At 39.0% G+C, this 14,221-nt stretch overlaps 1 protein-coding gene across 1 annotated transcript in view; it reads left to right on the forward strand.

The window, feature by feature from the left end:
• The window catches only part of ALG11 (ALG11 alpha-1,2-mannosyltransferase), a 38,458-nt gene extending 36,706 nt beyond the window's left edge, over positions 1 to 1,752 (forward strand). The window contains exon 4 of the mRNA XM_007945235.2: positions 1,481 to 1,752. Within this exon, the coding sequence (XP_007943426.1) occupies positions 1,481 to 1,752 (272 nt within the window). The remainder of the gene's footprint in view (positions 1 to 1,480) is intronic.
• Positions 1,753 to 14,221: the final 12,469 nt, after the last annotated feature.

Below are 14,221 nucleotides of genomic sequence, written 5' to 3' on the forward strand. Positions count from 1 at the left end.
CGGCACATAACAACAACAACAACAACAACATATCTCAAAAGGGGGAGCTCTGGTAGCATAGTGGCTAAGGTACTTGACTGTTAACCAGAAGGCTGGCAGTTCAAACCCACCAGCCGCTCCTCGGAAGGAAGATGGGGCAATCTACTTCCGTAGTGATACTGCCTCAGAAACCCAAGGAGGGGTTGCTATGAGTTGGGTCCAACTTGACCGCACATAACAACAGCATATCTCAAAAGAGATTGACTCAAGAAACACCTTCCTCATTAACATAACAAAGGCAACTTATTGCCAAATGGTATTATAACCACCGGCACAGGGGTTAGGGTTTACAGCACATATATTTAGAGGACATAATTCAATCCATAACAGGGTCTTGTCCAGCCTTGAACAGAATATGTTCCATAAGCGTTTTGACAGTGTTACAGAAACAGTTATGACTTAACTTCTGTGCTAGATCTAGAATGCTATCAGGCATGCACTATCTTTCAGAGAATTGAGAAAATAAAAATTTTCTGATGGCCTTAATTTTCTAGGAATAGGTTTAGGAAAGCTAGTTAGGGTAATATTGCCCTTACATATATCATTTGGCAGAAACTTTCCAGGAGCCCTGGTGATGCAGTGGTTAAGCACTCAGCTGCTAACTCAAAGTTTGGCGGTTCAAACCCACCAGCTGCTCAGCAGAAGACAGATGTGGCACTCTACTCCCATAAAATTACAGCTTTGGAAACTCCTTGAAGCAGTTCTGCCTATGAGTCAGAATAAACTCTATGGTCATGGTTTTATCCAGTACTTCCATTTAGTCCAACACTGCCATCGGACCTGCAAAAGTCTCAGATTTCTTAGAAATTCAGGTAGTTAAGTAGGCAATAATATACTTCCCTAAAGTTGTTGACATTTTCATTTTTTTTTTTTTTTTTGGCTAATGCTGTAATTTGAACTCTTAAGATTTTGCTTTTGATTTTTTTACTCCCTTCCGATCTTTTTGTCATTGTTAGTTGCTGCTGATTCGACTCCAGCTCATGGTGACCCCTTGTGCACAGAGTAGAGCTGCTCCTGAGTTTACAAGGCTGTGATCTTTCAGAAACAGATTGCCAGGCCTCTCTTCTTAAAACTGAAGCAGCATTCCTACGCAGCCTTAAATACTAAAAATCTCAACATTATTTTAGTTTCCATCATGAAAGTTGGAGCTCTGGTAGCATAGTGCCTAAGGCACTTGACTACTAACCAGGAGGCTGGCAGTTCAAACCCACCAGTCACTCCTCGGAAGGAAAGTTGGGCAATCTACTTCTGTAGTGATACCACCTTGGAACCCAAGGAGGGGTCGCTATGAGTCCGGTCTGACTCGACAGCACGTAACAACAACAAATCATGAAGGTTAAATGAGTAAATTTAGAGATGTACAGAATATTTTTTAAGTTTCTGCTCAACTGTCTTATGAACTGAACATCAAAAGACTATGTGTTTTCTGTTTCTTTGTCAGGAGTTGTGGAGTGCATGGCAGCTGGCACAATTATCCTTGCACATAATTCAGGGGGCCCAAAGCTTGACATTGTAGTTCCCCAAGAAGGAGCTGTAACTGGATTTCTGGCTGAGAGTGAAGACACCTACGCAGAGACAATGGCTCAGATTCTTACCATGTCTGCAGAAACGAGACTCCAGATCAGAAAAAATGCTCGTGCATCTGTACACAGATTCTCCGACCAAGAATTTGAAGTGACGTTCCTATTGTCTGTAGAGAAGTTATTTAAATAATGCCACATCTGCACAAACTAAAGCTATTTCATATAAAGTGGTTAAACATCTTCATGTGTATATAAACTGGTACCCTGTTGTAATAAAGTAAGCCTAAGCAATGTTCTCAGTGGTATGTATGCAGCCAAGGTATTTATTTCCATGAAAAACAAAATTATGTAAATGGAAATATAAGTTTTTATATACTGAATAAAATGCCTTAAAGTTTAAATGTAAAAATTTTAGACTAGTGTTTGGTCTCAAATTCTGCAAACTGTGGATCTGAATGAAAAAAAATTAATCTTAAATTTTGGTATAATCCATATTAAAAAATTATTTTTGTCAAATAATTTTACTTTAGAAAACAGAGTTAAAGGAAATGTTTAAAGGAAAATAATTGATAAGTGACTAGCACTTTAGAATTATGCAGACATTTTTGGAACACTTAAAAAATTCTTGTGCATTTAAATTCTAAACAGTATTGTGGGTGACCCTTTTGAATGTACCTAATGGTTTTCCAGGAGCTCTAGTAGCATAGTTCTTAAGGCACTTGACTGCTAAGCAGAAGGCTAGCGATTCACACCCACCAGCCACTCCTCAGAAGAAAGGTTGGGCAAGCTACTTCTGTAGTGATACTGACTCGGCAACCCAAGGCGGGGTCACTATGAGTTGGGTCCCACTCAACAGCACGTAACAACAACAATGGTTTTCTTAAAAAAGAGATAAGAAACTTTAAGCACACTTATTTAATCATGTTCCAAAAGTATAGCCAAAAGACATGATGACCATGATTGCTTTATCGGTATGTGTCAAGGCCAGTGTACTGCCAGCTATCCTTTTCATCACCAGGTATTTGTGAAAAATGCTTTTGTTTTGTGCCATAAGCATATTTGTACCAGCCTCTCGCATTATGCCTTATGGCTCAGCATCTCAGAGACTGTCAGTCAGCTCTAAGTCACTGATTCCAGAGGTCTGAGCAAGAGCATCCAGATTCATTGTTATGCTGAGAGTGGAGATGTGGTACACTGATCCATCTACAAGGTCTCTTATCAGCATCATGCATTTTCAGAGGACATGGGGGCATTTTGAAAAAAGCACTGGACTAGCAGTTAGAATACTTGGGCCTGACCATCATTTACAAACATCTGACTTTTGAATCCAAAGCTGCTACTTGATCTTTCTGAGATTCTTCATCTGTAATCTGTGAATGTTAATAACTGTCTTCAGTACCTTTTAGAGTTAGAGGGCTCAGATGGAAAATATGTGAAGTACTTTGAAAGCTTAATTTTATAATTAAGGATAACAATATATGGTAAATGTCTTCCTTCTGTAATGCTATCTTTATCGATGCATCACAATTCTCTATAGATAGATTCTTGGTTACCAAACCAGGAGATAGGAATCAGTGTACACTTAACAGGACTTCTATCCTGAAAAACTAGCATGGAAAAGTGAATATATGCTTCTGCAGTTATGGATAAAAAGTCCATTGTCTGGGCAGCTTTTAGCATTTTCTGCATCCATACTCAGTTCCTGCTAGGGCTATGAAATGACCTCCTTCACAGTCTGATACAACTTTGTGTTAGGGCCATGGAAAGAAGTATATCATTCCTTTCTGCTAATCTCATCCATCAATCCTGCCAGTTTCATTATCTACTCCCAACTACATTGCTGATATCTGCGTAGTCTCACAATTCATTGTCTGTCACCAGATCAAAAGGGAGCAACACAGAGAGTCCCAGGATGTCCTGACTGACATACCAACATAGCTTTATGCTACAGATTATTCCACTTTGAAAAGAAAGACTAGTGGTAATTGGAACTGAAGGGAACCCTATACATTCTCTAGTTCAATTTTCTCCTATTTTCAATTTCATAGACAAGAACAATTTAAAGTGCTTAGTTGTTTCCTTCAGTGGAGCTCTGGTAGCATAGTGCCTAAGGCACTTGACTGCTAACCAGAAGGCTAGCGGTTCAAACCCACCAGCCACTCCTCGGAAGGAAGATGGGGCAGTCTACTTCCGTAGCGATACTGCCTTGGAAACCCAAGGAGGGGTCGCTATGAGTCAGGTCCGACTCGACAGCACATACAACAACAACAACAGTTATTTCCTTCAGTGTCACAAACCTATTTAATGACACAGTCAGGGTTATAACATTTGTCTTCTGACTCCCAGCTCAGTGCTTTTTCTTATATGTAGTCCTTGAGGTAAGAATCACACCATTGCCCATTGAGCCTACCCAACGACACAAGGAAAATCATGGGAGTAAAGTTACAGAAAATGGCATTTTATGAGAGCTTATAATCAGAAGCACTTGGTGTATGTAAAAAGAAAACTGAAAGCAGAGCCTTAATGCCATTTTAAAGTCTTGACATGAGTCAAGAGTCCATGTTAAATTTTTAAGCTGCCTTTTCTAACACCAAGGAGCTCTGGTGGCATAGTGGTTAAAGCATTCAGCTGCTGACTAAAATGTTCGAACCTACCAGCTGCTGTGTGGGAGAAAGATGAGGCAGTAAAGGTTCGAAAATCTGTAAAGATTTTTAGCCTTGGAAACCCTGTGGGGCAGTTCTACTCTGTCCTATAGGGTTTTGTTTGATTTTTCTAACAGCAGTTCCTTTAACCTTAGTGCTGTCCCTATACCCTGAAAGAGTCATTCTTTTTCTCGGTGGTCTGGCAGGTACCGGATATCACAGTCTATTCCCAGGTCTTTCCACTATGGTCAAATGGGTGCAAGACATGATAGCCTATACTTGAAAGGTCTTGATGCACAGCATTGATAAATCTTGACAATGGACCCCCCAGAAACAGATATGATTGAGAAACAATTTTTACAGCTGGTCACCTGAAAACCTGTCCTGCCATTGTCCTTTGAGCATCCTATAATAAACTGAAGAGCAAGGGTTTGCAGTCATGTATCCTTAATCAGTCACGTAACCCTACTTATGTGTTATTCACCTATCCCTGCTAAATCCTTGCTTTTAGATATTCCACCTTTGACTCCCTTGATTGTCTTTCAGCCAGTTATGATTGGTAACTTTTAGTTCCTGCTCCAACTGTACAAAAATGTTTCTTCCTCATTGTCTGGTGGAATAGCCGTATTCACTCTGAATTTGGGTGTCTTCCTGGTCTGGACCATCTCTACTCCTCAGTAAACCTCTTGCTTTTACTTAAGCAGACTACATGATGTTGCTCTAACAGAATGTTAAGAGCAAAAGTAGATGTAGTGAAGGAGGAAAGGACTCTGGAATATAGTACGTTTTTTAAACTATTTCTTTAAATTGATTTTTATTTATCACAACCATATTTGAAAACACATTTGGTATTTATCTTTACTTTCAGTGTACCTAAATGTGGTATTAGGAGCTCTAGTGGCGTGGTGCCTAAGGCATTTGACTGCTAATCAGAAGGTTGGCAGTTCAAACCCACTGGCCACTCCACAGAAGGAAGACTGGACAATCTACTTCCATAAAGATTTGCTGCCTCGAAAACCCAAAGGGGGTCACTATGAGTCAAAGTTGACTCAATGGCAGTGAGTTTGGTTTTTTAGTTTAATGTGGTATTATATAGGGTTTTTTGTTTTTTTCTGAATGGCTAAGTGATAACATGAAAAGTGTCAAAGCAATATATCAGCCACTGTGGAGAATTTCTGTGTGACTAGCAGTTCCTAGAACGTACTTCCTTTGAGGGTCCAAATGTGAACCCATAGCAGTGGTAGTTCACATTTTATTTCCAGTACTGATCTAGAAGGTGTGTGATATGTTCTTTGTTCTTCTGCAACTACCCATTTGCATCTAAATATGATTTAAAGAACTGATTTGCATCTATCTGGGATATTTTTCCCAGTATGGTATCTTTTATACCCCTCATGTAGTCTTTCAATTCTGAATTATTTATTACTTCTACAAATAATTCCAAGTTCCACATTCCAATAAATTTAATTTTAAAAAAGAAAGTGAAAATGAAACTGCCTTGCCTCTGGTGCCCAAGAAAAATAGATTGTCAGGCTTAATAGACTTTTTTTTTTTTTTAATGAATATATGAGACATGCAAAATATCAGTGCTTTCAGAATATATGTGTTTAATTATATAATGTGACCTTGACTCTAGGACTATGAATATGAATAAATAAATGAGAGTATATGATAAATCTGTCAATGAGTACAGCAAAAAAAATTTCCTCTGTTACATTATTACAAGTTACACAAGTTGCTGAAGTCAAATTATGCCCCTATAACTGTCTTGGAAGAATTATAACTGGAATGCTGCTTAGAAATGACGATGGTGAGACTTTCTTGCTTGCTTTGGACATGGTATCACAGAGGACCAATCCCCAGAGAAGGACATCATGTTTGGTTGAGTAAGTAATTCAGCAAAAGGAAAAACACCCTCAGTGAGGTGGGTTGACACAGGGGCTGCAACAATGGAGTCAAACAGCAACTGTGAGGCTCGTGCAGGACCGGGCATGATTTTGTTCTGTTACACATAAGGTGCCTATGAGTCAGAACCAACCTGATGGCACCTAACAATGACTTACCCTACCTCTCCCACTGTTACTTGATAACTTTTGTTCCTCTTTCCCCTACTCCCCAATGCCATAAGTCTAAGAGTTTGGTAAAACATCAGTTCCAGTATTCTGGTTCTATGTGCTGGTGGAAAAAAGTCTTAGGTTCAATGTAAAGACACTAAAAAGGAGGTTAAAGGGGTGGTACAGCTGTTGGTACCATTAAAAGAATAATCAGTCTGATAGCTATCATACATAGTTTTGCCTATAAACAAGAGGAATTATTTTTCTAATTCATTTTATAAACACAGGTGTGAGCTACTTTCACATTAACTACTAATGTCCAAATACATTAATAAGACCAGAAAAATAAAAGGTATACAGACTGGAAAAGAAGAAGTAAAAGTATCTCTAGTCACAGATGATCAATAAATAGAAAATTCAAAATAGTCCATAAGAAAATGTCTAGACCTAATAAAAGAATTTAGCAAAGTTGCAGGGTACAAGATCAACAAACAAAAATCACTTGTGTATATACACCAGTGTCTTGGTTGTCCAGTGCTGCTGTAATGTAACACCATGATAGCTTGAACAAGCATAAATTTATTCTCTCACAGTTTAGGAGGTTAGAACTCTGAATACAAAGTACCAGCTCTAGGGAAAGGCTTTGCATCAGTTCTGGAAGAAGGTCCTCGTCTCCTTTTGTCATCAGTCTGTGGGCCTGGTGTTTCTTCGAGATCTCATGTGTCTTGGCATCAATCCCCTCCTGGGTCTAGGAGGTTCTCAGTGCACAAACCCTGGTTTCAAAAGACATGCTCCACTCCTGGCTCTTCTTGCCTGGTGAAACTAAGGTCCCTCTTCTGGTCACTTCTCTCTCCTTTTATCTCTTGTAAGACAAAAAGTGATGGAGGCCACACCCCAGAGAAACTCCCCTTACACCAGATTAGGGCTGTGACCTGAGTAAGGGTATTGCATCCCACCCTAATCCCCTTAGAACTGATTGGTTGATCATATCAGATACATTATGGGGGATGATTATTTAACTGCCAAATTACATCATTGCATGACTGCCAAACAACTGGGAATCATGACCCAGCTGAGTTGACATATTTTGTGGGAACATAATTCAATCCATGACAATGAGCAATGAGAAATCTGAAAGGGAAATTAGGGAAACAATTCCATTTACAATAGAGTCTAACAAAGTAAAATACCTAAGAACAAATCTAACCAGGGAAATGAAGGACTTACACAATGGAAACTATAAAACACTGCTGAAAGATTTAAATAAATGGAAGGATGTTCCTTGTTCATTAATTGGAAGACATAATATTGTTAAAATGTCAAAACATAAAGTGATTTTTAAATTCAACGCATTCTTGATCAAAATCCCAACAGCCTTCTTTACAGAAAGAGAAAAACTAATCCTCAATTTTACATAGAATGGCAAGAGGCCCTGAATAACTAAAACAATAATGAGAAAAGGCTTATACCTCCTGATTTTAAAATACACTATACAGCTACAGTAATCAAAACAGCCTGGTACTGGCATGACAATAAACACATAAATCTATGGAATAGAATTGATAATCCAGAAATAAATCTGCACATCAATACAAAAAAAAAAAAAAAAAAAAAACACTATCATTGAGTCAATTTCAACTCCTGACAACCCCCATTCAGTTTCCAAGGCAGTAAATCTTTATGGAAGTAGATTGCCCCATCTTCTTTCTGTGGAGCAGCTGGTGGGTTTGAACTGCCAACCTTCTGGTTAGCAGTCAAATGCCTTACGAACTGTGCCACCAGAGTTCCTTCCAAACATCTATGGTCAGCTGATTTTTTGACAAGGGTGCTAAGTCCATTCAATGAGGAAAAAATAATCTTTTTAATAAATCATGCAGGAAAATTCTATTTCCACATGCAGAAACATGAAACAGGAGCCATGTTTCACATCATATACAAAAACAAATTCAAAATGGACTAAGGACCTAAGTGTGCAAATTAAAACGATAAAATTTTAGAAGGAGCAGGGACAACATTGTCAGGCCTAGCTTTCAACAATAGCATATATAATTTTGAAACAATAGCAAAACCAACCAAAAAATATATGTGTGGGTATATACATACATATGTAGGCATATATGTGTATAGGTGGGAGCTCTGGTAGCATAGTGCCTAAGGCACTTGACTGCTAACCAGAAGGCTGGCTGTTCAAACCCACCAGCCACTCCTCAGAAGGAACATTGGGCAATCTACTTCCGTAGTGATACCACCTTGGAAACCCAAGGAGGGGTTGCTATGAGTCGGGGCCAACTCGATGGCACATAACAACAACAACATGTGTATAGGTATATATATGGGTTTATGCAGGTGTATGTGCATACACTCCTTCCAAGGAGTGACTGGTGGGTTTGAAAGGCCAGCCTTCTGATTAGCAGCCAATTGCCTTAGGCACTATGGTACCAGAGCACCAAGGTGTATGTGTATGTGTATGCATCACACTGCATACATTCATATATATAATAAAGCAGATGAGGGCACAGTTAGGAACTTCTTAAACCAAACCAGAACCAAACTCACTGCCGTGGAGTCTAACCTGACTCATAGTGACCCCTCCTTGGGTTTCTGAGGTGGTATCACTACAGAAGTAGATTGTCTAACCTTCCTTCAAGGGAGTGGTTGGTGGGTTTGAACTGCCAGCCTTCTGGTTAGCAGTCAAATGCCTTAGGCACTATGCTACTAGAGCTCCTTAGACATAACCAAACACTCCACAGGATTAAATTTCTAGGTTTTTAGGGTTAGGACCATAGTTTTGTGAGACATCTTAGTCAATTGGCAGAATATAGTTCACCAAGTTTATGTTCTACATCACCATTTGGTAAGTAGTGTCTGGGGTAAGCATTCCAGTGATCACCTAAGATCCAACTATTGGTCTCTATTCATCCAGAGCAAAACAGAAAAAAGGAAATCAGAGACTCAGAGAAGTTAGTCTATAGGACAAATAGTCTACATGAACCAAGGTCCCATATACTCTGAGACAAGAAGAACTAGATGGTGCCTGCTCCCACTACTGACCATTCTAATCAGGACCATTATGGATAGCTCCTGATAGAACTGGAGAAAAACGTGGAACAGAACTTCACTTTCTTAAAAAATAAAAAATAGACTTACTGCACTGTGGAGACTGGAGGATTCTCTGAGATACTCTTCAAATCTTAAACTAATCCTTGAGATCATCTAAATAAAATGGCTCAAAAATAACGAATATCGAGTATTCCTTTCCCTCCCTGGCTGTGCTTCTCCTAGTTGCTCTTGGAGTGTGGTCCTCTGTAGTTAACCTGAGTGCAGCAGTGACCTAATAAATTTAGCCTCAAAAATGAACCTGCTTGTTTCACAGCCAAGATACAGTACAGTGGGTGTGACCATTCATGACTGGCAAACTGGCATATTTGACTGCTGCAATACCATAGGAGTTTGTCTTTGTGGGACATGCCTGTGCCTCTCATGTCAGATTGCCTCTAATGTGAATGAAACCTGGCTGTGTGGAGCAAGTGTCACCATGAGAACCCTCTGCCAGACTCAATACAATATTCTGGAATCTATTTGCAATGATTTCATGGGGCTAGGATTTTTCCCTCACTGAACCCTTAGTCAGTTCAAGCAGTATATTGAAAAAAGAAAATCAATGAATGCCTTTTAAAAGGTGTGTCATCAAATTCACATTTTGGTCAAAAGCCTGGAATGAATACTGCTTCTTTTGAGAGTGCTATCTCACCTCAAATTCCAGAAACTAAATCAAAGCTAATCAAATGACTTCAAATGTTTTCAAAACATTATTATTATTTCCAGCTAATTTTGGACGAAGTACATTTCCTGTGCCCATTTCCAAAGTGGCTGCTGTTAAAACACTTAACTTCCCTGAAAAAAAAAAATTAACAAATATCACTCGTAAGTACTGTGATCCTTTAAAAAAAAATCACCTATATGAGACTAAACAGTAATTAAAACAAAGATGAGAATATAAGGATCCAGGCAAACTAGGTTAATGGAAACAGAATAGCCCGAATGGAAATCATGAGACTGTTCCTACATTGTGAAGAATGTAATCAATTTCACTGAACAACTTGGTTAGAGACTGTTGCTTGGAAACCTATCTGCTGTTTCATTGAAAACACAATAAAATAATTTTTAAAAAATTTTATCAAGAGTAGCTAAAGCAGTGCTTGCCTTCTTTTTTCCCATCATCTAACTTATGATATGAAGTGAATATCTATTCTATGCCTAGAAAAATTGTCATACTCCTTTCTAAGTTTAGATCAGCTTCCAGCATTTTATTCATTGAGGTTTCAATATCGTGAAATAATCTGAAAGTTCATTTAATGTGACCTTTTGGGCCAATCATCTCTTCCCTGGAACATCCTTTTGGAACAGCCATTTCTATCATTTGTGCCAATAAATTCTGTTCCCTAAGTTCTTCTGGAAGTGGCAGCCAGGGCCAATGGCTGGAACAAGTAAGAGGGAGAGTCACCAGGCAGGAAGCTAACAGAGGAGAACTTGTCTGTCAGTTTGTTGTACTGTGGTGGTTTGTGTGTTGCTGTGAGGCTGGATACTGTGCCATCAGTGTTTCAAATGCCAGGAGGGTTGCCTATGGTGGACAGGTTTCAGTGGAGCTTCCAGACTGAGACAGACTCGGAAGGAGGAAGAGGCCACACACCTCTCAAAGAATTGGCCAGTGGAAACCTTATGAATAGCAGTGAAACACTGTCTGATATATTACTGGACAACTTTATGAATAGCCCTGAAACATTGTCCAATATAGTGCCAGAAGATGAGCCCCTCAGGTCAGAAGGCACTCAAGATATAACTGGGAAGAGCTGCTTTATCAGAGTAGAGCTGAACTTAATGATATGTATAAGGTAGAGCTTTTGGGACCTCTATTGGCTGATAGGGCATGACTCAAAATTAGAAGAAACAGCTGTAAACATCCATTGATAATCAGAACATGGAATATACTAAGTTTGAATCTAGGAAAACTGGAAGTTGTCAAAAATGAATGGAATGCATAAAGATTGATATCCGAGGCATTAGTGAAGTGAAATGGACCAGTTTGGCCATTTTCAATCAGACAACCATATGATCTACTATGCTGGGAATGACAAATTGAAGAGGAATGGTGTGACATTCATCATCACAAAGAATGTTTCAAGATCTATCCTGAAGTACAATTCTGTCAGTGATAGGATAATATCCATATGCCTACAAGGAAGGCCAGTTAATAGTACTATTATTGAAATTTACACACCAACCACCAAAGCCAAAGATGAGGATATTGAAGATTTTTACCAACTTCTGCAGTCTGGAATTGACCAAACATGCAGTCAAGATGTGCTGATTATCACTGGTGGCTGGAATGCAAAAGTTGGAGACAAAGAACCATCACCAGTAGTTGGAAAATATGGCCTTGGTGATATAAATGACACTGGAGATCTTATGATAGAATTTTGCAAGACCAATGACTTATTCATTGCAAATACCTTTTTTCAACAACACAAACAGCAGCTACACACATGGACTTCACCAGATGGAGTACACAGGAATCACATTGACTGCATCTGTGGCAAGAGGCAATGGAGAGACTCAATATCTTCAGCCAAAACCAGGCCAGGAGCTGATTGTGTAACAGACCATCAACTGCTCATATACAAGTTCAACTTGAAGTTGAAGACAATTAAAACAAGTCCACGAGACCCAAAATATAACCTTGCCTATATCCCTCCTGAATTTAGAGACCATCTAAAGAATAGATTTGATGCATTGGACATCAATGACTGAAAATCAGAAGAATTGTGGGATGACGTCAAGAACATCATCCATGAAGAAAGCAAAAGATCATTAAAAAGACAAGAAAGGAAAAAAAGACCAAAATAGATGTCAGAAGAGACTCTGAAATTTGCTCTTGAATGAAGAGAGGCTAAAGCAAATGGAATAAATGACAAGATAAATGAGATGAACAGAAGATTTCAAAGAGCAGCTCGAGAAGACAAAGTCTATTATTAAAATGAAATATGCAAAGACATGGAGTTAGAAGAGAAGAACACACTCAGCATTTCTCAAGCTGAAAAAACTGAAGAAAAAATTTAGGCCTTGAGTTGCAATATTAAAAGATTCTATGGGAAATACATTGAATGATGCAGAAAACATCAAAAGAAGATGGAAGGAATACACAGAGTCAATGTAGCAAATACAATTGGTTGATGTTCATCCATTTCAGGAGGTGGCATATGATCAAGAACCAATGGCATTGAAGGAAGAAGTTGAAGGTGCACTGAAGGAAGTGGCAAGAAATAAGGCTCCAGGAATTGACAGGATGTTCCAACAAATGGATGCCCTGCTGGAGGCACTCACTCAGTTATGCCTGTAGGTTTGGAAGACAGCTACCTGGCCAACTGACTGGAAGAGATCCATATTTGTACCCATTCCAAAGAAAGGTGATCCCACAGAATGTGGAAATAATTGAACAATATCATTAACATCACACACAAGTAAAATCTTACTGAATTCAAAAACATTTGCAGCAGTATATTGACAGAGAACTTCCAGAAATGCAAGCTGGATTCAGAAAAAGACATGGAATAAGGGATATCATTGCTAATATCAGATGGATCTTGGCTGAAAGGAGAGAATAACAGAAAGATATTTACTTGTGTTTTATTGACTATGCAATAGCATTAGATTGTGTGGATCATAACAAATTGTGGGTAACATTGAGAAGAAATGGAATTTCAGAACACTTCATTGTACTCATGAGGAACCTGTACATAGACCAGGAGGCTGTTGTTCAAACAGAACAAGGGGACACTGCATGGTTTAAGATGAGGAAGGGAGTGTGTCAAGGTTGTATCATTTCACCATACTTATTCAATTTCTATGCTGAGCAAATAATCTGAGAAGCTGGACTATATGAAGAAGAACATGGCATCAAGACTGGAGGAAGAATCATTAACAACCTGTGATATGATGGTGACACAATTTTGCTTGCTGAAAATGGGGATGACTTGAAACACTTACTGATGAAGATTGAAGACTACAGTCTGCAGTATGGATTACACCTTAATATAAAGAAAAACAAAAATCCTCACAACTGGACCTATAAGCAGCATCCTGACAAATGGAGAAAAGATTGAAGTTGTCAAAGACTTCATATTACTTGGTTCTACAATCAATGCCAATGGAAGCAGCAGCCAAGATATTAGAAGACATATAGTCCTGGGGAAATCAGCTGCAAAAGACCTCTTTCAAGTGCTGAAGAGAAAAATTGTCTCCTTGAGGAGTAAGGTGCGCCTGACACAAGCCATGATATTTTCTATAGCTTCATATGCATGTGAGAGCTGGACAATGAATAGTGAAGACCAAAGAAGAGTTGATACTTTTGAGTTGTGGTGCTGGCAAAGAATGCCAAAAATACCATGGACTGCTAAAAGAACTAACAAATCTGTCCTGGAAGAAGTGCAGCTGGAATGCTCCTTGGAATCAGGAATGGCCAGACTTTGTCTCACCTACTTTGGTCATGTTGTAAGAATAGACTATTCTCTGGAGAAGGACATCATGCTTGGTATAGTGGAGGGTCAACAAAAAAGGGGAAGACCCTCAATGAGATGGACTGACACAGTGGTTTCAACAATGGGCTCAGGCATAGCAGGGATCACGAAGCTGGCACAGCATTGAGCAGTGTTTAGTTCTGCTGTACATAGGGTCGCTACATCAGTGACAACTCAATGACACCTAACAACAATAACAAGTTCCTCTGGCTGCATATCTAAAGTCTCAAGTGCCAGTAGTGTCAACATGTCCATGATCAGCTATTCCATAATTCCATTCACCTTCAACTGGAATTTTATTCCCAGAGCTATCATTTTTTTTCTTTGCTGCACTTTCATCTTGGTTGGCCAATACCCTCCTTATTATCTATTTTTGAAAAATGTTACAT

This window comes from Orycteropus afer, unplaced genomic scaffold, assembly GCF_000298275.1.
Source record: "Orycteropus afer afer isolate SDZICR_OR568_19922 unplaced genomic scaffold, OryAfe1.0 scaffold00134, whole genome shotgun sequence".
NCBI classification, from domain to species: Eukaryota; Metazoa; Chordata; class Mammalia; order Tubulidentata; family Orycteropodidae; genus Orycteropus; species Orycteropus afer.